Below are 23462 nucleotides of genomic sequence, written 5' to 3'. Positions count from 1 at the left end.
CAATGAATGTAAATTGATATGGTGTAACATTTCTATTCACATTTAAAACAGGTCCCAAGTCCAACTAAAAGAACTTAATGTTGATAAACGACCAAATCGGCATTTAACTTCTGAATTCGTGTTATATACACATATATTAGTCTTCTCGACAATACCTAAAGTACGACAAACATCAAACTCAAAGAAACACATTGTTACCTGGTAAGAATATATTCGGAGGCACTAAAAACCAACCACACGCAATATCTACGTGTGTCCAATCTGGGAGATACACGGTTATAATATGAGATATGAGAAAGCACTTAAAAAATCCAACAACACAAACGATAAAGTAAAAAAAATATCCGTCCCTTCTTTGGGACTAAAAAATTTAAATAAATAAAATTATAAAAGGAGGGAAAACATTAGCACTAAAAACTAAACTATACCTTAAGTAAAATCTAAATAATGAAAAGATACTGGGTTTAAACCTGGCAACTACATCTTTGTATTAAACATCAAAAGCCCGAGAAATAAAACTCAAATCCCAATATAGGAGTGCTGAAAGATAACGTGAACTTTCGATTTATAATCCTCTAAGAATAATCCCGATGCGTAGGTACAATTTATCATTTTAAAGAAGTGCCCAAAAACATTTTACATGGACTTTTTGGAAAGACTGTATACATTCTTGATATAATTCATTTATCAAAAACGGAAAAAAAAATCAAGATTTCCAGGTAGTTTCCATTATATTTAATTGAAAACGACAGTATCAATAGGACTTTTCGCCATGTTTATCTTAATTAAACCTAAATGGACTTTAACAAACCAAGCATTCGTTACAAAGCATTATTAAAAAATAATTACATGATTACAACAACTGTTGAAAACAGTGTAAAAATTCAAAAGTTTAAAAGGAAAATGCAAAACAGGAACAGAGCAACCAAGGACCTCACAAAAGCAAGAGGTAGGATCATGTGAAGGAGTGACCATCCTCTGCTGACCGGTCCCATCCGCCGTGTGTTCTTTGCCGTAATCGGAAAAACGAAAAAAAAAAATGGCCTAAAAATAAATATAATAAACTAAAAAGTCAGCCAGTCAGCATTTGACCTGGCCAAAAATTGTATTTGCTATCAAGGTTGCTGTATCGACCATAGAACTTACGAACTGATGTCAATCGTTGCTGTTATCAATCTTATTTTGTCAATTTGTAATTCAGTGACTTATCTCTTTTTGGAAATTGTTCTCACGTAGAAAATGCCCTTGCATATCGGATCACCTGTGAGATCAAAACTTCATCTTAAGATGAGGAAGGTATACTGCTACATAAGTAAGGAAAGTTGACGATAGAAAACTTTAAGTCATCGTGTATATCATAAGGTTTGTTGATAGTTTACTTAAGTTGTCTTAATTTTTCTAGTCAAATATATATAAACATGAAACAGATGACACAGACTCTGTGGTATCTTTTATTTATGTACAATGAGATATATCGAGTCTACGTCGACGTAAGAATGGATGATTTATTTTTTTCATGTACAAGTCTTGGAATAAATTCCGCTTCATATGAATATAGAAATAGTCCTGTGACAATGGAGCGCAATTAATACCTATTGGAATTCCAACAAATTGTTGGAAGACCTGATATCCGAAAAGTACTCAGATTTTGTCATTCAGGCATCTCATTAAAATCATTTTCAGATAACTTGTGTACGCATCCCAAATGGTTATTAACGAAATAGTTTTGCTAATGACGGATGACAAGGTAAGTAAGTTTACGAGACCCATTGGATTAAAGAAGCAGCTATCAATGATGTCAAAAAGCCTGAACTTTAATTTATCGTAAGGAATATTGAATAAAGTATATGAAAGTCGTACGTTTTGATGCTATTGACCTTGGAAAAATCTTATAATTTCAAATTTTCCAAAATTTCCTTGGAATTTGTAAGTATAAATATCTGATTTACACCGCTTCTTGAATGTACTTTTGAACATACTCTTGAAGTGTCTCCTTTACTTCTGTTGATATTTTAGTAAGAAGTAAAGAAAGAGGCTTGGTTCAACTTTTACTGGAACCCGCCATTTATATGTATTTTTGTTTGCATGGATGTTTATGAAGTTAAGGTATCCAATAAAAGTAAGGTAATTCAAATTAATTTTGGTTGTTGGATATATAAAAAATATCTTAAACTGACATAGGATTTGAAAGCATTTCCTCCTTAGAAAGGTAGCTGTGAGTATAAGTTGGATTGCCACTTGCAGAATCAGATGCAATAGCAATTTTTTTAAAACACAATTTACAAACAAAACAATGTTGTGACAGGCGTAGTAAAGATGAGTTACTTCATGAAATATTAGCAAGTTCATACTAATTAATGAACTTCAGTTTTGTACCTTTCAAAAATTTGCATATACGCAAAGTGAATTACATTTTTCTCCTTTCACAAATAAAAATAATTTGATTAATGCACATTAAAAAGAGTGCCTATCTGCGCCCGAGTATATTTAAAACTTGTAAATGTTGGGCACGGGGCTTAATGTTTCTCATTCCTCAATGTTGTTGTCTCAAGAATTTCTTGAGAAGTATATCATTGAAATCTGTAGACAAAACACACTTTACAAATACAAAGATAAGGGGGGGGGGGTCAGTATTCATCTGTTTGAGTTTTGGCCTATTTTATTTAAACGTTTTGCGCCTAAAATGCAATTTCAGTCTGATTAGGATTTGTTGTCAGTTTTTTTGATTAAGCAAACTTTTTTCTTTAAACTTTGTTTTATAGTGTATAATGATCACACTAAATAAAGAGGGATTACGAAATAAAAATATGTACGGACTTGCATAAACTTTTCGTGACCTTTTTGCACTTAGAATAGACAATTACAATAACAGCTACATTTTGATTTGGAATAAAAACTTTTTGAATATCACGAATTTTATAAAATTAATCCAGTTTGCCTAGATATGTATTCAGTATCATTTTTACATAATATAATAGGGGGGTCTGTGTTGTCAAATTTTAGAAAAAAGGCTTTAAAGGTAAAATTCTTGAAGAAATTCAGACATTTCATGTATAATTCCATGATTTTTTGCTAAACATCTATCACTCTCTAAAGGTTATTTTTTTTACATGTCACACAGAACATACAGAATATGTTTCAAACCTATCAAATGTTAAAATTTGAATTTTCTTTATGAATGTTGTGTAATCATAAAATGTTAATCTGTTTGTAAAGATTAAATAAATAAAATCATATTCATTTTAAATATAATGATCATCTGCGCGATGAAATCAAAAGGTGAGGAGTGAGATACCTTAATAAGTCTTATATACACCCCTGCGAATGTGTTGGAATGTTTTCTTTATCGTTGCTAAGTATGTAATAAATCCAGATGTGCTCGAAAGAAAGTTCACGAGACCTCACCGAGATTTGTTCAGTTCCCGTGAAATTTCGAGCGGAAGTATTAGTGTTCGGATAATATTATCAAAATACGTAAGTACCGGTCGATTTTCATATCATATTATACTTTGATTTATGTTAAAACATCAACATCTTTTAAGATGTATGTCTTATTTCACATTCTAGCGGTTTGGTAAATTAAACGATGATATTCAGAACAGAGTTATTGTTCGTGTTCAACCTTGATAATATAAACATTGGGTTGCTTAATAAAATCATAGCCATGTTTGATGCTTGTGGTGTGCAATACCATGTTTTTAAAAAATTAATGGGTGAATGTTTTGCATAAAAACTTAGTGTATCGAGCCATTTTCAAAGAACATACTACATAAAATAGTACAGTCTGTTTCACTATTGATGTTATTACTAGACCAGGCGCGGATCGAAAATTAATTCTTAGAGGGGATCTCTAATACGCATGTTAATTGTCGCAACAGCAGTAAAAAAAACCCCTATTTTTATTTCTAGAACACATTTTATCCACCAATTAATGAAGATAAAGTTTAAAATCAATAAAACTCTAGAATTTATATTTGACTACAAGTACCTAGATTCTCTAAAATAGACTATAAACACGATGCACGATTTTTACTGCGAAACTGAAAGGGTCAAATAAAACCACGTGGTCTAAAATTTAAATGACAATAACATTCGCAGGGGTGATATAGACATTCCGGATTAAATGTATTTCGTATATATGAATGAGGGTACACATATTGAAGAACACTTACAATTAATCAGAAGTTCTGAAATTTATTTTCTTGTCAATCAGCCATGTTTCACATAATTTTTTTCGCATGCATATACAGCAATTGCTTATTGTCCGTATGTCCTATAAGAAAGAAACAATCTCCTTTAAGAATGACCGTAAGACATTTATGATATGAATATGTCAATTTTGACTCGAAAGACAAAGAAATATAACTATAAATGCTAGTTTTGATTTAATTGCTTAATATACGGTAAGTGTACTAAAATTGTGTTGTGCTTCTAAATACGTATGCAATTTGTGGCACTTTTTATTACAAATTGAAGATAATGTAAATTAAAATGTTTTTTTTTTATTTTATCTGCACATGCATAAATACGTGTGCAATGTAACTTTTACAGTTTGATGTTCACTTAATACCTTTATACAGATTACTATCCATTGATATGACGGAAATAAAAGATTTCATTCAACAGGGAGCATTTATTTCATATTGTAAAGTAATTTTTGCACTGAGTCTCACTGATACAATTATCATACGATTATTATCAATGGAAAGCTTACCACCACTTGCACGTTTTCCAAGAATAGGATTAACATCTGGTCCGTTTACTTCATGATATAATATGAACCAAAACAATGTAAATAACATTAACAGCATCTAAAGATAACATATTGATAATTTACTGGAAAATTGTATTTCTATTATTTCAAACGATCCTTAATTGAGGATTGTCTCTAAATTTTATTTTTTTTCTATAAAATTCTTGATGGCGAAACGGATTTCCAAAGTAAATGTGTATGTGGTCCCTTAATGTCAAGATCTAGTAAATGAAAGGTGCCTACAGGTTTATGAAATTCAAGATATAAACTCCTTTAATGGTGCTTCATAACAATAGCTTTGTTTCATTGGGTGTTCATTGCGGGACACATTTGGGTGTTGTTAAGTCCTATGAAAATGATTGCATTGTACCGAGAATGACTTTGCAAGATTTCGCAAGATGCAGCTGTAGTTGAAATAAATTCCGAGGTAATGGATCCTTTTCCAATATTCGATAGAAAGTTGTCATTACAAAGAGATACTGAAATTAATGAAATATATTTAAACTTAAAAATATCTTAATGCAATTGAAATTTTGAATTCAGCAGGAAATTTATAAACTTTACTTGGATGAACCAAAGTATCTCCAACAAGCCAGTGAAAAGAAAGCAGAAAAAAGATCCGAACATCCATTGAGTCCTCTCCCAGATTGTTTCGTTTTAGGATAGTCGATCAATATATTACCAGAGAATGATTTTTTGTTATCTCTTACATGACTTAAATATTTAAGGAAGGATTCACAAACCTTGAGTAATAAGATAAAGCAATGCCACAAAATTAACAACATTATCAAATATTCAAAATATCATTTTAAGTATGAATCGAGTGTTTGCTTTGCTATTTTCACAAAATTATGCGATTTGAAGTAAATGCTTGGTTTTCTTGTGCTACATATTCTATGCTTAAGTTATTATTGAATTATATCTGCTTGAATTTTAAATAGCTTTTATATGCGTTACCTGTATTTCCGTGTAAATTAATGTTCAAGGAGGTTTTATAACTTGTGATCTTTATTTAGTTAACATAACCTCTATGATTACTTTTTAACCATTCTTGTGACTTGTGTATTATACCATGCTAAGATAGAAACTTAAGCAAGGAAACCAACAACATAGATGCATTGTAAATACATCAAATAATGACGTTCGAGGATTGAAAACACTGATTCTTTGAGAACAAATTTATTGTAACTAATCCTTGCAATTTGAAGATAAGATATGAATACAAGCTACGGGGCCTTTAAACCTAGACGTGCTCACTTTTGACGTTAGTCTCACATAAAGGTCAATATCTAGTAAATGAAAGGTACATACAGGTTTTTAAATTTTAAAGATATTAATATTTTCAAAAGCTTTGTTTGAATGGGTGTACCAGGGCTAAATGTTTGGTAAACATAGGAACAATTAGGTTTTAAACTGTTATTTTCAATGAAATATGAAGGAAATAAGGAGCAAATTTCGGCGTTTTGTTCATTTTTCTTTAACCAAAAAAATATATTTAGAATGCCTACAGTCTCTCGAAAAACGTATTGAAACAAGCTCTTGACCACCTCTTTAAAATGATGTCAAATTGAATATATATATCGGGGTTACTTTTTCCATGATTTAACATAGAATCTCAAGAAATTTTTGAATTTCTACATACCTCCTTTCAAGCCTAAAGTACGGGGAAAAGATTCTTCAAATCAATCATGACGCCATGATGGTTCTAGCACCAAAAAGACACTCTGGAATCATGTACTAAATCTTGACCTTAACATAAGGAACATGTATTATAAAATGAGTTAAAATCAAAAGTCAGCTACTGTAAGTTTTATGATATCAGAGTCAAATGTCAATTAGAAATTAACCCACATATACGCAGAAAACTTTATAACCTGGCGAACAAATTCAAGAAAGTGCATACTTAAGTAGATCCCTACCGGTCAAACAATTTCATTTTTCATTCACGTCTACAAATTAACATGATACATCAGGGCATATTCTAAAAGGCTTGGCTTTAATTAAAAAAAGAAGCAAGAGATACAGTTGATCATTTTATATATATATATATATATATATATATATATATATATATATATATATATATATATATATATATATATATATATATATATATATATATATATATATATATATATATATTTATATATATATATATATATATATATATAGATATAGATATAGATATAGATATATATATATATATATATATATAATATTCTTTATTTCCTCGTTGACATCAAGAAATTAAAATGATTTCAGTGACGACCATATTTTACAGGAATAGAGGGTGGAGGGTTGCACGACACGTTTCCATATTTTGGCAGACTCAACTGGATGAATGTCGGAGTTATAAACACCAATAAAGTATAATAAGTGGATTTTTTTATCTTGCAGTTTTGCACGCTCGTTTGCTTAGCTTGTCAGTTTTCATATTTGCTTGTAGAAAGCAGCCAGCATAAACGTATTGTGCTACCCTGTGAAATATGGTTGTCACTGACACTCACCGACATGCAACTCCTGGAGTATGTACAAAGACATTTCTCCAGAATCATTCAAGGATTTTCCAAAAACCTCCTTCGCTCGCCAGCATCTGAAATATTGGATTGTGGACCATGCAAGACTACATTGATAAACGCTGCTTATTGTTTTTAGGCAGACTATACCGATCAGATCAAAACTCTTTACAGAATGGATTTTATAGGTCTATTTCTGATGTTTATGTAACTGAAAAACTTTTTGCAACTAAGAACTTGTTGCAAACGGTTGAAGAATATAAGCTCTTCGATGTGATTTTTGGGAGTTGATTTTTATCAACTCTCCTATGCAGTTACTCAGATAAACCGAAAGTGAAACAGTGCTTGGACCTCAGCACAAATCATTGCTGCTGACAAAACTTAGTTATTGAAAATAACTGATGAATTCGATGTAATGTATGCTTTTGAATTTTTTTTCAAGGAAATTTATTTATAAATACCTTGAAAAATGGTCAGATGTTAAATGGTACGAACAATTTAAATTTTTTTTGTAGTCGTGTGTATTCCTACGGCAGAGTTCAATATAGTCTCGTTCGACTCGACGCTCGGCTGTCTCCGTAAAATAAATCCTTGTCGGATATTTACGGTGTCAGACGAGCGTTTGGTTGAACGAGACTAGAGTTCAATATTGCCTGGATCCATACAATTTTCGAGAAATGTTTCTGTTACTGATACCTAGTTTGATTGAATAAATTGTATCTTTAAATATTATTTAACATGATTCATATGGGGGTTTCTCGACATTCTTGTCGAAAAATCCAAAAATTCATATTATAAAAATGTGCGTAATTCAAATTAGAAACATGTACTTGTCATGCAAAATAACGTATCATTAATCTTAAAATAAATAAACATCGACAGCCATGTGGTGTTGACATAGTATTTAACAGATGAATGTGTGATTTTGACAGATTAAATTTACAGAATAAAGTGTAAAATTTACAGATTAAAATGTAAAATTTACAGTTTAAAATGTAAAATTTACAGTTTAAAATGTAAAATTTACAGTTTAAAGTGTGAATTGAATTTAACACTTTAAATTGTGAATTTTAAAGATTAATGTGTAAATTTTACAGATTAAGTATGAATTTTACACTTTATAGTCTGAATGTTATAGATTAAAGTGTAAATTTTACAGATTAAAGTGTGAATTTTACACTTTAAAGTGTAAATTTACAGATTAAAGTGTAAAATTTACAGATTAATGTGTGAATTTTACACTTTAAAATGTGAATTTTACAGATTAAAGTTTTAATTTTACAAATTAAAGTGTGAAATTTACAGATTTAAGTGTAAAATTTACACTTTAAAGTGTAGAAAATAAAAAAATGTGAAGTGTAAATGTGGCACTAATACGCTTACGTAATGGTGATAGAGATACATAAAAAACAAATTTTATAAGGTCTGTCAGCAATGACATATCTTATGACTTTTTTATTTCTTTAAACATTCACTTAAATGCAGAAAAGTGTCACCTGGCACTGACATCATATTTCATTATATAACACAGTGGTATCTATCAATATCTAAACGATAAGGATAACAACAAATAAATAAACAAACATATAACAAACATATAGTAAATAAATAGTTAGGATTTTTATATCTGCATAGATTGTTATTTAACTTAATGACGACATGTATAACAATTGCATTCAATATATAAAATACTCTAAGAAATAAGCCAATGACCAGCTTGCTTCCCGCTGTTAAATTTTTGGAACATATTGCACAAATATTGCACATACATCAAACGAAACATTTTGGCACATTGTATACACATCAAATTGCATTGTTATGATGAAAAATGTATGGAGCATTTGCAACAAAGTCATTTACAACTTTAGTTCTAAAATAGAAACTTCTTTCATTTGGCAATCCGATTCTTTCGTGCCTGAATGATTTTCTCAGCTTTGTCATCAACTACATGTATTTTACGGTTAACCCTCTGCTTTAAAAATCTGTAATAGATATGAAATGACTGTACAGTTTTTATTACTCTTCGATACTTGTATAATTGCGGAAAACTGAATGTTAAGCGTTAATTCTCAAACTACAATCATCTGTAAAATTGTTTACTTTAATGAAATATTTTGTGAGAGAGAGAGAGAGAGAGAGAGAGAGAGAGGGTTTATGATAAAATAATGATTAAACCTACACTATTACAAGTATGATAAGGTACATAATAGCTGCAATCAACATCGCAATAGGGCAAATTGACCAATCTGGAATATGATCTGCAAGTAAGAGAAAACATGTCACAATTGAAATTTATCAGTTGTAGAGTGTTGCTGTCGATAATGCATCATATCAAATATATTATATGTGTTAATTCTGATTTAGCATTGCATCGTTTAAAAACCAAATTGATCTAAATTGAGTTATTTACTCAATAAACAGTAATGTCAATACATAATGAATATGAAACTCTACCTGAAGATGTTTGACCACTTGCATTAGTTTCATTTCCTATGTTTATTGGTGACACTGTTGCTATAAAATATGCATCATAAAAATTGATCAATGGGACCTTTATTCATTTCCACAATACGAAATTAAGAAATCCTTACCCTACAAGAATTAAACAGACAAAACATTATTTCATTGAACTTCAAGTTACTCCAGCTTACCGACACTACTATTTCTCATAGGAGCATGGTCCACATCTGGTCTTTCTGCAATAAATTATTTGATATGAATATTGGTATACCTAATGTTTACAAAGTTAACCGCACCCGAGCATACCATTACATTAATAATCAAATTTTTCAATTATTTTTCTCTAAGAAATAACATAACTTTTACATTATATTATATTATTATAAGTGCTGGACCTTAAAGAATTTAAACCTTTTCAGTTAGACCTTGGGTATTGACTACTTATATAATAAATACCAAAACAAAAGGCCTTATCACAGCCTGTAGAGTTGCGATGAAAATATACACGTAATAGTGAGCATTTCCTGACTTTGATCGTGGTATTGTTGACGTTTTTACAGCATCCAGTTGCCTCCGTCTCACAGAACAGTTTGGGTACGATGTCATTGGAGACCGGAAGCGTTCCTGAAAGAGAACAAAACGTACATTAGTACGATTGCCAGTCGGAAGTGTTTCAAACATCTCTACAGTTCTATTCTTTAAAAAATCAGAGATGTTTTTTTAAAAATACTTAAATAAGTAATATAAACAATAAGATCTCGGTCCAACCCATCATCCATAGCGAGTAAAGATTACTGCAGTGTTTCATTGCGGGACAACTCTGTGTGGTGTTAAGTCCGACAAAAGTATTCCGAAAATTCCAAGTCTTATTTGGCCAGAACATGTCACAAGTGGCAGCTGTAGTATGGATATATTCCGACGAAAGGGATCCTCTTCCGTAACTCGACAGAAAACTGTCATCGCAAGGATCAACTGAAATTTATAATGTAAACTATTACAGGTGATCAGAATTCTGAATCTGTGATTGTCAAAGCAGCAAACAATCCGTGTTCCTTACTTAAAACAACTATGGTTACTCCAACAAGCAAGTGAAAAGACACAAGGAAAAATCTCTTAAGATCCATGGAATCCTCTCCCAGATTGCCTGGGGTCGCGTTCCGTTGTGGGGTAGTAAACTCTTGTTATTTAACAAGTCTATTCATCTTAATCAATCGATTCAATGATTTACTATCTCTCACATGGCTCAAAACGTATAAGGTTGTTCACACACCTAGCTTGGGTGATAAGATAAGGAAACACCATAAATATCAAATATTCATCATTTGATATTTTAAAAAAAGATCAATTTTTTTTTACCAAAGGCATTATCATTTTAAGACTGTATTGGCCTCCATTAAAAGGCTCTATACAGTAAAACACGGTTATAGCAAGCACGCTTATAACGAATTGACGCTTACAGCGAAGTAATTTTCATTCATCGAGACTTTATTACATATTGTAAGTTTGACGATATAACGAATTACGCTAATAACGAAGTAAAATCTCCCGTCCCTGGCACTTCGTTTTAAGCGTGTTTTACTGTATACAAGAATGTAGAAAAATGCTTTAATCTAAAATGTAAAAAATTTTGATTTCTGAAATTAAATCATACTTTACAACTAAAGATATCATATTAAAATTTAGAAAAATAAGAATGATATGGCGAATACTTCGATGACCTCCCAGTCCCCTTAATAAAGCGGGGGGTTTGTACAGCATAGTATATCCTTAAGTTACATGTATCAATGAAATCAATTTTATTAAACTGTAGTTAGATTTTACAGGCGTTTCCTGTATTTCGTAATTTAAAACTTTTATGTTCAAGTAGGTTTTCTTACTAATGATTTTTTTTTCAAATCATTTCTGAAAAATACTTAATGTTTACAAATTTTCTATTAACTTTTATATCTTTTCCTCCTATTTTATTTCACAGATTCTTAGTGTTTAACACGGTATAAATCCTAACATTTAATAGGAAAAAAATGACAATGCAAGGGGTGATATCTTGGCTATAATCTTTCTAAACATACATTATGTCTTAAACATCTAATATAATGTGTATGTAATGTCAATATAATCTATGTGGTCCTAAAACATAGTATCATAGAATATCAGTTTCCAGTCTATAAATATAAAAACTGGATTATTACATATAAATATAAAAACTGGATTATTTCAGCTGAAAGCGCTAACAGTAAACAATTTATTTAATTTGGACTGTCGCAGTCTGTTTTATTTATTCAAGTATTTTTTGCTGTACCAAGGCTTTATTTATCTACATATATATATATATATATATATATATATATATATATATATATATATATATATATATATATATATATATATATATATATATATTTATATATATATATATATATATATATATATATATAGATCAAAGCTTTAAAAACTATAAGCTTTCTTAAAAGGAACTAACGATTAATAGAATCATTTGGAAAAGTTTTGAAGAACAGGATTAAAACGACAGGATTTAAAAGAAAAAGGCCCAGAATGAAATTGGTTGACAATGTTTAAGATATTTACATGAAATATTTAAAGGGTATATATGTAAATGGTTGTACAGCAAATTTTATAGAACAGCCAACTAACCATTAGAAACAAAAAAATAACACCCCGATATGGCCGTGTTTCTCTTCAGATAACGATTACGTCAGTATCTGTTATTACTGTGATACCTGCTAGGCTGTTCAAGGACGTGAATATTGACCCAAAAGTCAACGAATCTAAACCAGGAAGTTTGCCGAAACCGTGGAGTAAATGTACCGAGTAGCCTTACTCCTTTGAGATTGGTTACGTTCTTTTTTTCATTTGTTGTGTTTACGATTCATTTCATAATTTAGAGTGGTAACGCGATAATTTTTATTTAGCAGCTAGATGTTGGGTCCGATTCAGACCAGTGACAAACCTTAGTTCCTTCTATTTACGAAATTATTTACAATAAACACAAACTCGTGAATATGACGTGAAGGTCTCTGAAAGTGCAGGTTACTTATTCTGCAAGTAACAATAATATCCTTCTTTCAAAACCACATCTTCCAAATCTGCGAAATAAAATTACAAATTTTAGACAATGCATACATCTATATTGTACATTACGAAGCAATGAGAGGGGAGGGGATTGGGACCTATAGGAATAGATATAATAGGAAACAGGGCCTTCGAATTGTTTTTGATACAAACTATTATAAATTTACTTCTACTGAATGAAAAAAAAAACAACAACAACAAATCCTTTTAATGTAATTAAGATACTATACTTATATTACACAAATTATTTAAGTCTTCTTGTTTTTTACAACATATCGATCATTTAAACTGACATTGACAAAAAAATCATTTTAATGTAAGTCATGAATTTTACAAATAATAATAAGCAAAAAACAATTTAACGTCTTCATTTTTTTTTAACAAAATATCGATTACTTAAACCGACATTGACACATTAAATCAAAATACAAAATACAATCAATTGATAATATTTATTTAATTTAAATATTTGATCATTAGACATTATCTGACTGTTTAATTAGTTTGTTACAATGGATATGATGTGATACGTGAAATTCCTGGTCGGGTCTTTAGAAATTTAGGCTCTTCCTATCTGGACCTGTAGCTGCGGCTGCTGTGGACGAGGTGCTTTTCCTCTTCTTTCCAGCATCACTCCCTGCAGTGGTATTCATGGAGGCACTTTTTCTATTTTGTTCTTTTTCGCTTTGTGTTGACTCATTTTGCTCTGAGCTATTATAATTACCAGGAGTGCATAATATACAAGTATATTTCCCTTTACTTATCATTTTACCCTCCCTATAAACTGCTGGTCTACACACTCTTTGTTTACAATTGTCTTGCTTTATGCAAGAGGTTGTCAAACACTTAAATGATTCCTCATGGCCACTTACTCTCCAGACAAATTCCGCCTGTGTCTGACCATTTACCAATTCCCAACATATGTTGATGCATGCTTTCATATACTTTTCACACTTCGATCCATTGAGCTCTTTTGGTTTGTCGATTTTCAAAATCCAACTCGATTTGGATTTATTTATGACTACAGGCAATATGTCGGTCTCTGATAGACTTTTGCACAAATTCTAAAAGATAAAACAAACGTAATTAAAGATCTTGGAATGCAATATAAAATATATATTTATATCTACCAAGTATTATTCCCTCTATTTCTTACGAAAACTTATAGTTAATTCATATCTCTATAGAAACAGCCAGACTGAAATATACATGCCCCGTTTATTGATTGGTCGAAATCTACAGCGGCTGAAACTGAGAAGATATTGACAGGTCTGTAATTGACACGCCCTGTTTATCGATTGGTCTAAACCTTCAGCGACCTACAAAATATCACGGACTGCACGAAGTTATCATGATGATGTCAGACTCAAAGTCTCACAGGAAACGATTTGGCTGTTTCTTCTAGCTAACGTACTTTTGTACATTAACAGTAATTTAGTGATTTTTATTCATTTTCATAATCAATTTATTAATTAGTTAAAGAGAGATGTTAATATTTAGTGATTTTTATTCATTTTTCATAATCAATTTATTAATTAGTTAAAGAGAGATGTTAATATAAACAACAAAATGCTTTCTTTGATGATTCATGCAGGTTATGAAGGTAGCGATCATTGCAGACAAAAATTTCATAACCCGCTAACGCGGGTTATGTATTTTTTCTGCAATGTCGCTACCTTCATATCCCGAATGAATCCCCAAAGAAAGCATTTTATTGTTTAACGAGGCCGAGTACAGAACGAGTACGCACGCTTTCGCGCAGCGTTTCATTTGTATTGTGACGTCATCTTTTTGCTTGTTTGACGCCATGGCGTGATAGTTTTATCTGCAGATATTCAGCGAAATTTGTTGAAAATGGCTCGTTTAATGCGTAAAATTAATGTTATAGTGTGGAATAAACATAACTGTTTCGAAGTATAAGCTATATTTGGGCTCGGGTCGAAAAAGTGAAGAGGGTTCAGCAGGCCAAACCCTCTGTCACGTTTTCTTAACCCGCCTAAATATAGCTTAATTCATATATTTCAAGACAGTAACCATGTATTTTATATTAATGACCCTTAATATGTGATGTTATATATTTTTTTATTACTTAAATATGTCTGAAGGCTTTAATAATACTATAAAGATCACCTTTTCCGCCTTTGTCAAATAAAAAATAGCCATTATCTGACAAATTTGGGAAATTGGGCATACAATAATCAACTTTGATAAGACCCCTGGAACAAACCAGGAGGTAAAAGGTTTTTTTATTTGACCATTTGATGCCTTTTAGCAATAACTTTAATATGTAGAACAGAAAAAGAAATCCCTAGGGCAGAAGTTTAAAAAAATGTGCAAAATTGATACATTTCAAGCGAAATCCCATAGGGTCCTATGTTAAAGATTAACAAACTTTGAGATGACCCCCTAAACAAACGGTGTGGTAAATGTCTTATTTTTTAATCTTAAAACAATAATTATATCAGTAGAAATTCAGGTAAAAAATTTCATTAAAAAATCTAGGGCAGAACTAATTAGACCCGGCCTCGTTAAATGATACTACAACTCTCTCTCTCTCTCTCTCTCTCTCTCTCTCTCTCTCTCTCTCTCTCTCTCTCTCTCTCTCTCTAACTGTCATTATGTTATTTTGTCTTTGGAAGTTTAGATATGTTATCAGAAAACATAATATTAGTGAAGTGGTCTAACTTGTACTATGTCTAAATATTGATAATAAAAATATTTTGCTGTTCATATGAGCGATCCGATCATCCGCTGTGATTAAAAGCTAGTTACTAATGAAACCCCCTTCCTCAATTTTTTAAATTTATTTCATTATAATATCAAGTTGTTTACTCGGTACTAAGATATCCTCGGTTCACATTTTGCTTAATTCCTCAGGGTTCAAACGATCTTCATTCAAAAGTATGAAAAAATTCCAAGATGTCTTCTGTGAAACGTCCCCTCGAAATTATGAAGTTTAAAAACACGGCTATAAAATGCTATGTCTACGGGGATTTTTTATTGCATCAGACCCGAATGATAACGTTAAAAAATTGTATGACGTATTCCCGAGTGACCTCAGAATGGAATTAAGAAATGAAGATAATAATTTTTCTATTGATCGACGTATCAAAGAAAAAATTGACCGGAAAACTTCATCAATGCGCGTAGCGCATTGATGAAAAAGTTTTCCGGTCAATTTTTTCTTTGATACGTCGATCAATAGAAAAATTATTATCTTCATTTCTTATCATTTAATAAAACATTTTCAAATTAAAAAGTGTGAAGTGTCATTGATCAAAAATGTAAATAATGTAAATGAAGCGGCGCGTATGAATACAAAACAACAACAGCAACAATATTCAAAATGGACTCGCCTTCAGCTGATGCAGAGCTATTGAGCTGAATTTAATGGATTAAACACAAATAGTGAGTTAAAATCTGAACCGGCTGAATTGAAAACGAAAGGAAAATACATGCGATAGCTTGTGATATTATTCACTGTGCAGAAAAACTCGTAATAAAACTAGTTTTCATGTGAGATCGCTGGAATATGCAACTGGACATAACCATCCAAGGAGAGGCGATCGTGGACGAAAATAGCTGATATGTCGACAAAGAATAGTATGTATAAGCGACTTTTGTAAACGTTGTGGTGACTAGATAGCCAGTGATGTACTTAAATGGTATATCTGCCGCTTGGAATGCGCCGAAGGAGTTGATGCATTGCTCATTAACTAAGCTTTTCTTTACGACGCTTATTCTGATGACCGATCATGTACGTGTGTAAATTTAAAACTTATCGTTACCAAATTTGAACAGCAGTGTTACCGTGAAAGTGTATAGGCCTATATGTTCGTTATAATATTCCTGGAAAAGGAACAGCCAGCCTCGCTGCAAATGTTGATTGATCTCAAGCAGACGAAATCGTGTGAAGACGCTTAATTTTCTATTTCGTGAATCAAATAATGTGTTTTGTTTATTTTTGAAGGTTTAACTTTCAAGTTTTTATGTTTATAAAGTTGTATTTTGTTTGCTGACAATAAAACAGACACAACTTTACATTTTGTTGACAGTGTTTATCTTGGAAATTCCCGTTCTATAAATAGTGTTAGATCAGAACAGTTGAGAAAAGTAGATCCGGCAAAAATTTTATTGATGCAGGTATCAAAGAAATTTTTCAACCAATCAGAAGCGCCGATATCTCATCAAACGAATAAATATTAAATGATACAAGTATTCCTTTTAAAGGAATGATCGGCATGAAATATCATTGGTCAGCTCTATATAAGCGCATTAAAAATAAACTTTATATATATATATATATATATATATATATATATATATATATATATATATATATATATATATATATATAAAACTTAAATAAATGAAAACACAAAGATCGAGTAAAACATAAGTGCTTTCATTTTCTTCAGATGTTTTACAATACTAACATGGTTACGTTTGTTATGACGTCATAATAGTTTAACGGCGTCCTCAAGTCTCTGAATGACGTCATATTTTCCTGTATTTTTAGATATCACAATACTAATAATAACAGATTATATGATACGGTTAAAACATGAATAAAACATTTAGAATACTCAGAGGTTACATTAAGCTATTCAATTTAGGTTTAAAAGTTCTTATAAAATGTTTTTCTTTATCACGCCTTTCAACAGTATTGAATTGTACATTTTATAGAACGGAAAAACAGTAAAGGATTTTTTTCCGCACAGGTCAAGGTGTTCACTAACTTTTAGTTTGCGGTATTCCGGTTGGTTGATGTGCTGTTTGTGAATTCGGATTCTTTCCCGTAAGGTACTTCCCGTTTCTCCAATATATAGTTCCCCGCAATCTGAGCACGTGATAACATATAATAGATTTCTGGTTTGACACGACATGTTGTTGTTAACGATAAACTGTTTCCCACCAAAATTGAAATGATGTCCTTGTTTAATATAGGGACAAGTGCCACATCGCGAATCCTGGCATTTAGTGACTTCAAACTCCGATTTTTCTTTGAAATTGGATTTAGTAAGGATGCGTCGAAGATTCTTCGGCTGTCTTTTGCTGTTTATAAATTTTTGTTTTTCAAATATCTTAGCCATTGTTTCATCAGTCTTCAAGACGTCGTTTCAAGAACAATCGGGGCGATGTTAGTATTTCTGGGATTATGGGTGGTAACCAGTGGTAATATCTTCGATTTTTTATTGTTGTTTTGAACGGGATTGAGGAGCTTCTTTCTGTCTAATTTCATGGTTTTTTTCAATAGCATCGTCAATAATTTTATCCGGATAACTTTGTTTCTTTAGATACTTTTTTAATTCCTGTAATCTCTGTATTTTGACAGACTCGTCGTTAACGATTGTGCATATTCGTTTAGACAGGTTATACGGTATTGCTCTTTTCGTATGTCGTGGATGACATGAGTTGAAGTGTAAATACTGATGAGTATCCGTAGGTTTGTAGTATACATCCGTCATAATGACTTCGTCTTGTTTGGTCAACAAAATATCTAAAAACGAAATTCTATTCAGGCTTTCGTCCGCTGTAAATTTGATATCTGGATTAAGTTCATTCAATATATATATATATATATATATATATATATATATATATATATATATATATATATATATATATATATATATATATATATATATATATATATATATATAAACACATCAAAAGAAAACTTTGTTTTGTTCAAAAAGGAATAATTCATGTTATAAATCTTACATTGGCGATGTTTTCGAGGCTAGTGTTCCCTTTATCTGTTAGACAAACATTTGGTCCATTTCTGTTTTCACCTATCTCATCTATAACTCCCGTTCTTTGTAGATCAAAATTTTTCCATATCTGTTCCGTATCTGACAGATTTAAGTTAATTGTTCCATCATCCTTCGGATTGTCTTGTAGACTCCTTAATCTGTTTAATATGAAAAAAGACATTTGCTTCTTTTCAAATGAGTCATTTATGCGTTCAAAGGGAAGGAGAAAACTACTTGTCAAGTTCTGATTGTTGTATGTTTATGTAAAGCGCTACAGGACTTAAAGCTGACATGAATTCATAAAAGCATTTGGTCGCCATATTAGTTTCGATCGCTCCTCTACTGCCACTGGGGTATATATACCGGTTGAGAAAGTTACGGTCGGTTGCTTTCCGATCAAGGCATTCACGTTGCACGGACTTCTAAATTTTTTGCAACGTTTTGCAGGGAACCTTTTTTCACTAATAGTTACACTTTACCTTATGAATATTAAACAGACAAAACATTGATTTCGATAATCCTAACTTCCAACTTACCAGCACCACTATTTCTTACAGGAGTATGATTCACATCTGGCCCTTTAAATAAATAATATAATATGAACAACAGTATAATTATGTAATGTTTAAAAAGATTGTCAGCAATTGAACATAACACTCACAATGATAATTTTTAGTTCACATTATTTTTTACAGGTTTTTGTTTGTTTTTGTTTTTTACATTATATTATATTGTATGTGTGGTGTCAATGTGTGTGTTTATGTGTATTTTGGGTCATCTTCTTTACGTGATACATTACTTATACATTTTATGACAGTACATCACATCAGGTAATTTAATTGCTTTGTGAAATTGTTTATGTGTTGAACACATGTACATGTATATGTGTTGTCTATAACTTTGATGCATAGTGAATACAGTTTTAATATACTTGCGAATATAACCAATGTTCGGGTAAGAGATGAACTTTGTTATCATTAACAGCCATTATTTGTTAAAATTATGAAACTCTGTTTAATTCTTACAAATCGAAAAGATACTGGACCTTAAGGAATATATAAGTTTGTGCTGGTCTGCCTACTCCCCCCTCCCCTCCCCCCATAATGCAGGGGGTCCTTAATACGAATAAATATACAGCTATGTAATTAATAAAACGTTTTCAGTCATACTTAGTGTATTGGCTACTTGTACAATAAATACCAAAACAAAAAGCCTTATCACAGCCTGTAGAGTTGCGATGAAAATATACACGTAATAGTGAGCATTTCCTGATACTGATCGTGACATTGCTTTTACAGCATCCAATTGCCTCCGTCTCACAGAACAGTTTGGGTACGATGTCATTGGAGTCCGGAAGCGTTCCTGAAAGAGAACAAAACGTAAAGTAGTAAGATCGCCACCCGGAAGTGTTTCAAACATCTCTACAGTTCTATTCTTTAAAAAATCAGAGATTTTTTTTTTAAATACTTATGTAAGTAATATAGATAATAAGATCTCGGTCCAATCCATCATCCATAGCGAGAACAGGTTACTGCAGTGTTTCATTGCGGGACAACTCTGTGTGGTGTTAAGTCCGACAAAAGTATTCCGAAAATTCCAAGTCTCATTTGGCCAGAACATGTCACAAGTGGCAGCTGTAGTATGGATATATTCCGACGAAAGGGATCCTCTTCCGTAACTCGACAAAAAACTGTCATTGCAAGGATCAACTGAAATTTATTATGTGAATTATTTCAGATGAACAAATTTCTGAGTCTGTGATTGTCAAACCAAAAATTAATTCATAATTCTCACTTAGAATAACCGTGGGAACTCCAACAAGCCAATGAAAAGAAATCAGGAAGAATCTCGTAATATCCATGGAATCCACTTCCAGATTATCTAGGGTCGCGTTCCGTTGTGGGATAGTAAGCTCTCGTCATTGATCAAATGCATGTGTCTCAATCAATAGATTCATTGATTTATTATATATCACACGAGACAAATCGTAAAGGGCGGTCACACACACATTGAGTGATAAGATAAAGCAAAACCACGAACAAATTAAATATTGAATTTCATGATGTTTTATAAAAAGTAGGTTGATTTTTTTTAAAACGAAATTTAAATGTAAAATATGATATAAATGCACAGTTTTCTTGTACAACATATTCCATTCCTCAGTTATCATTTGAATTGTAATTAGATTTAACATCTTTTATAGGCACTACCTACCTACCTTGATAGAACAGTCACAACAGAATTCATACAGCGATATAATAGATCTAAGCTTGGAAAGGTTAGCTTTAAAAATTTTAAGTTTATTATCATTTTGCGAAGAACAAGCTTTATAACGCCAATCCGTAGAAGATTAATCGCACAGATTAGATTTGTTTGAAAAAATTTGAGGATAATTAAAGTGAGAAAATATACCATATATCAGGAAAATATTTTCAACACGCCTATTTTCATTCCTGGAGAACATTTCCAATAAACAGCGAGGATTTATTCCGGATGTCATCAATATTTTGTCCACTTACAGTCTTACTGAATAACTACAAACGTGGCTTCTTGATTGCTCATTTTCACCGAAACAGACTTTGAAAAAGATAGTGCTGATCTGCTGTATTTAAGCTACACCAAACAAACCGTTACATTAGAATGATAAATGACAATGATTTTTACCGTTTCAAATCCATTATCCAAAACCAAAACCCAAGTTTCATCTGGTCTATTCCGTCCAACTCATACGAAATCTCTCTTTGTAAATTTATCTGCAAGCTTATAGCTTTCCCTCCGGTGTTATATAGTGCCTTTTCCCCCTAGCCATCTTTCCCCCCGGAAAAATGGCTATATAGCAGTTTTTCCCCCCCACGGAAAGCTGACTATGTAGTGGGTTTTCCCCCTTTTTATAGCCAGATTACCCCCACGGAAAACCTAATCTATAGTGGATTTTCCCCCATTTTCACTTTCCGGCCATGTTTATTGCGGACCATTCGTGACAATAATTCGCAATAACTGATATGATATTAATTTCTCACAAAAAGGATAATTATGGCATTTATTAATGCATAGAATAAAATACAAGGTTTTTCAACCCCAAATATGAACTAAGACATGCGCCTTCATAACATGCATGTGTCATCATCGTTTATTTCGCCTGTTCTCACCCCTTTTTTGAACACCTTTTACATTGATTTCGGAATACCTCGAATCTTTTTCATCTAATCGATGCTTATCTACAGTTTTGACTTTGACGTTATGAACACGTGGGAACACATTTGAATGAAAATACGCCGGTTTGGAAATTTAATTTTCCAATGTATTACCTTCAATGTATAAGCTTCTCCCAGGGAACTAACTGACCAATCTTGTAGATCTTGTAGAGGAAGGGAATAAAAAGTGGAAATGTATTACTCCCTTCGTCCAAAAGGCTATCAATTTTAAATTAATACCGTTAAAATTGACGATCTTAAAAACAATTATATATTTCTTCTTCTAAATATCAAACGGGAGACAGGATGCAATGATATGATGAGAAACTGAAATGTTTTAGTTTTACTTTGATTGATGGGGTTCTAAATCATGGTTAAGGGGTATTTTAATTATGTATTAAAAGCATGTCTAAAGTTAGTGTTTACCATTTCGTTTTAAAGTTACGCATATTCATGTTTTTAAGCACATTTCTACGAAACGCGAGATATTATGATGTAAACATTTAAAAAAAACAATGAAATGTCTTCACAACCAGAACAATGTCGGTATCTTTGCTGGTTACTTTGGAAAAAGTGAAATGGAGCCTAAGCTAACTTTATGTTTATATTGTCACTCACTATTTGCTAATTCTTCCACTTTTAAGTTTGCAACGTGATTTATAAATATACAATTTTGAAAACGATGCTATATAAATCAAAATATACGATTCAATTACCTAAAAAAATAATTATACTATTTGTTTCATATTTTTGCAATAAAGATTTACTTGTGTACCATATTATTTCTTCGAACAATTAAACGACGGTAATTTAAAAAAAACAAAAAAACAACAACACATATATTGTGATGAGCTGACTTTTTTTTTAAATATAAGCTTGTTTTTCTAATCAACTAACAAATAAAAAAGTCGTATATGCACTTAAGTTGGTTATTTATTTTTGATTTTCATTTTCTCCTTTTATGAATAAAAGTGCATTGATTTAATTATCTAATTATTTATTATATCATTAGTCATCTTATAAATTGATTAAATGTTTTGAAGAATAATGAATTTTACCCGCGTACCTTTTTAAAAAATTTTGTTCGTAAATTTATAAAAAAAAAAGCAGCAGAATTAAACGTAATTTTCAATCATTTTGATAAAGAAATATATGAGTGATTGTGTATTTTTAAATGATGTATTTACTTTTAAATGACCGTAAAAATATGTTTATGTGGTCATCTATAGTTTTTGAGATATGGGGCCCTAAAATACATTTTCTTTATAATTGGATTTCAAACATGGGGCTCAAAAACAACAAAGGCTCCTACCCTGCATGGGGGCTTAAATTTTCGGTGTCATCTATAAGTGGTATACCACTATCACTGTGAAAAATATGGTTAAGTGGTCATCTCTAGAATTAGAGATTCGGGTCCCCACTTATAGAATACTATTCAATCATTATAATGGGGTTTTAAACATCGGGCCCTGAAACATCAAGGGCCCCTACCCTGAGGGCTGAAATTTTCAGAGTCATCTTCAAGTGGTAAACCATATATAAATATATATATATTTATATATATATATATATATATATATATATATATATATATATATATATATATATATATATATATATATATATATATATATATATATATGGTGATATGGTCATCTCTAGTTTATGAGACATTGGACCCTAAAGAATATGC

General features: G+C 31.3%; 3 protein-coding genes across 3 annotated transcripts; all 3 read right to left on the bottom strand.

Moving 5' to 3' along the window:
• Positions 1 to 8702: 8702 nt before the first annotated feature.
• On the bottom strand, positions 8703 to 10962 carry LOC128156763 (uncharacterized). The gene is made up of 7 exons (XM_052819049.1): positions 10787 to 10962; positions 10498 to 10701; positions 10186 to 10353; positions 9921 to 9965; positions 9724 to 9783; positions 9449 to 9527; positions 8703 to 9251 (listed from the first exon to the last, which is right to left on the bottom strand). Exons 1-7 carry the CDS (start codon positions 10851 to 10853, stop codon positions 9158 to 9160), a joined length of 717 nt encoding a protein of 238 aa, XP_052675009.1. The 5' UTR covers positions 10854 to 10962; the 3' UTR covers positions 8703 to 9157.
• A 2076-nt stretch (positions 10963 to 13038) lies between these two features.
• On the bottom strand, positions 13039 to 19382 carry LOC128155773 (uncharacterized). Its single transcript, XM_052817623.1, has 3 exons — positions 19375 to 19382; positions 18544 to 18733; positions 13039 to 13883 (listed from the first exon to the last, which is right to left on the bottom strand). The coding sequence occupies exons 1-3, from the start codon at positions 19380 to 19382 to the stop codon at positions 13371 to 13373; spliced, it is 711 nt and encodes a 236-aa protein (XP_052673583.1). The 3' UTR covers positions 13039 to 13370.
• Positions 17214 to 21590, bottom strand: LOC128157420 (uncharacterized). Its single transcript, XM_052819963.1, has 5 exons — positions 20370 to 21590; positions 19776 to 20284; positions 19112 to 19153; positions 18544 to 18733; positions 17214 to 18319 (listed from the first exon to the last, which is right to left on the bottom strand). The coding sequence occupies exons 1-2, from the start codon at positions 20434 to 20436 to the stop codon at positions 20043 to 20045; spliced, it is 309 nt and encodes a 102-aa protein (XP_052675923.1). The 5' UTR covers positions 20437 to 21590; the 3' UTR covers positions 17214 to 18319; positions 18544 to 18733; positions 19112 to 19153; positions 19776 to 20042.
• Positions 21591 to 23462: the final 1872 nt, after the last annotated feature.

Source organism: Crassostrea angulata, chromosome 7 (genome assembly GCF_025612915.1).
Source record: "Crassostrea angulata isolate pt1a10 chromosome 7, ASM2561291v2, whole genome shotgun sequence".
In the NCBI taxonomy this organism is placed as follows: domain Eukaryota; kingdom Metazoa; phylum Mollusca; class Bivalvia; order Ostreida; family Ostreidae; genus Magallana; species Magallana angulata.
Note: the sequence above shows the minus strand (reverse complement) of the source record. Positions and strands in the feature narration are given on the sequence as shown.

Coding starts and splice junctions, on each gene's coding strand:
- LOC128156763 (XM_052819049.1), bottom strand. CDS start 10,853: ATGGATCTTAAGAGATTTTTCCTTGTGTCTTTTCACTTGCTTGTTGGA. Junction 10,702..10,786: donor AGTAACCATAGTTGTTTTAA/GTAAGGAACACG, acceptor TATAAATTTCAG/TTGATCCTTGCGATGACAGT. Junction 9,252..9,448: donor CTTATCATACTTGTAATAGT/GTAGGTTTAATC, acceptor TATCTATTACAG/ATTTTTAAAGCAGAGGGTTA.
- LOC128155773 (XM_052817623.1), bottom strand. Junction 13,884..18,543: donor GCCTCGAAAACATCGCCAAT/GTAAGATTTATA, acceptor TTTATCTTTTAG/AATTTGTGCAAAAGTCTATC.
- LOC128157420 (XM_052819963.1), bottom strand. CDS start 20,436: ATGGATATTACGAGATTCTTCCTGATTTCTTTTCATTGGCTTGTTGGA. Junction 20,285..20,369: donor AGTTCCCACGGTTATTCTAA/GTGAGAATTATG, acceptor AATAAATTTCAG/TTGATCCTTGCAATGACAGT.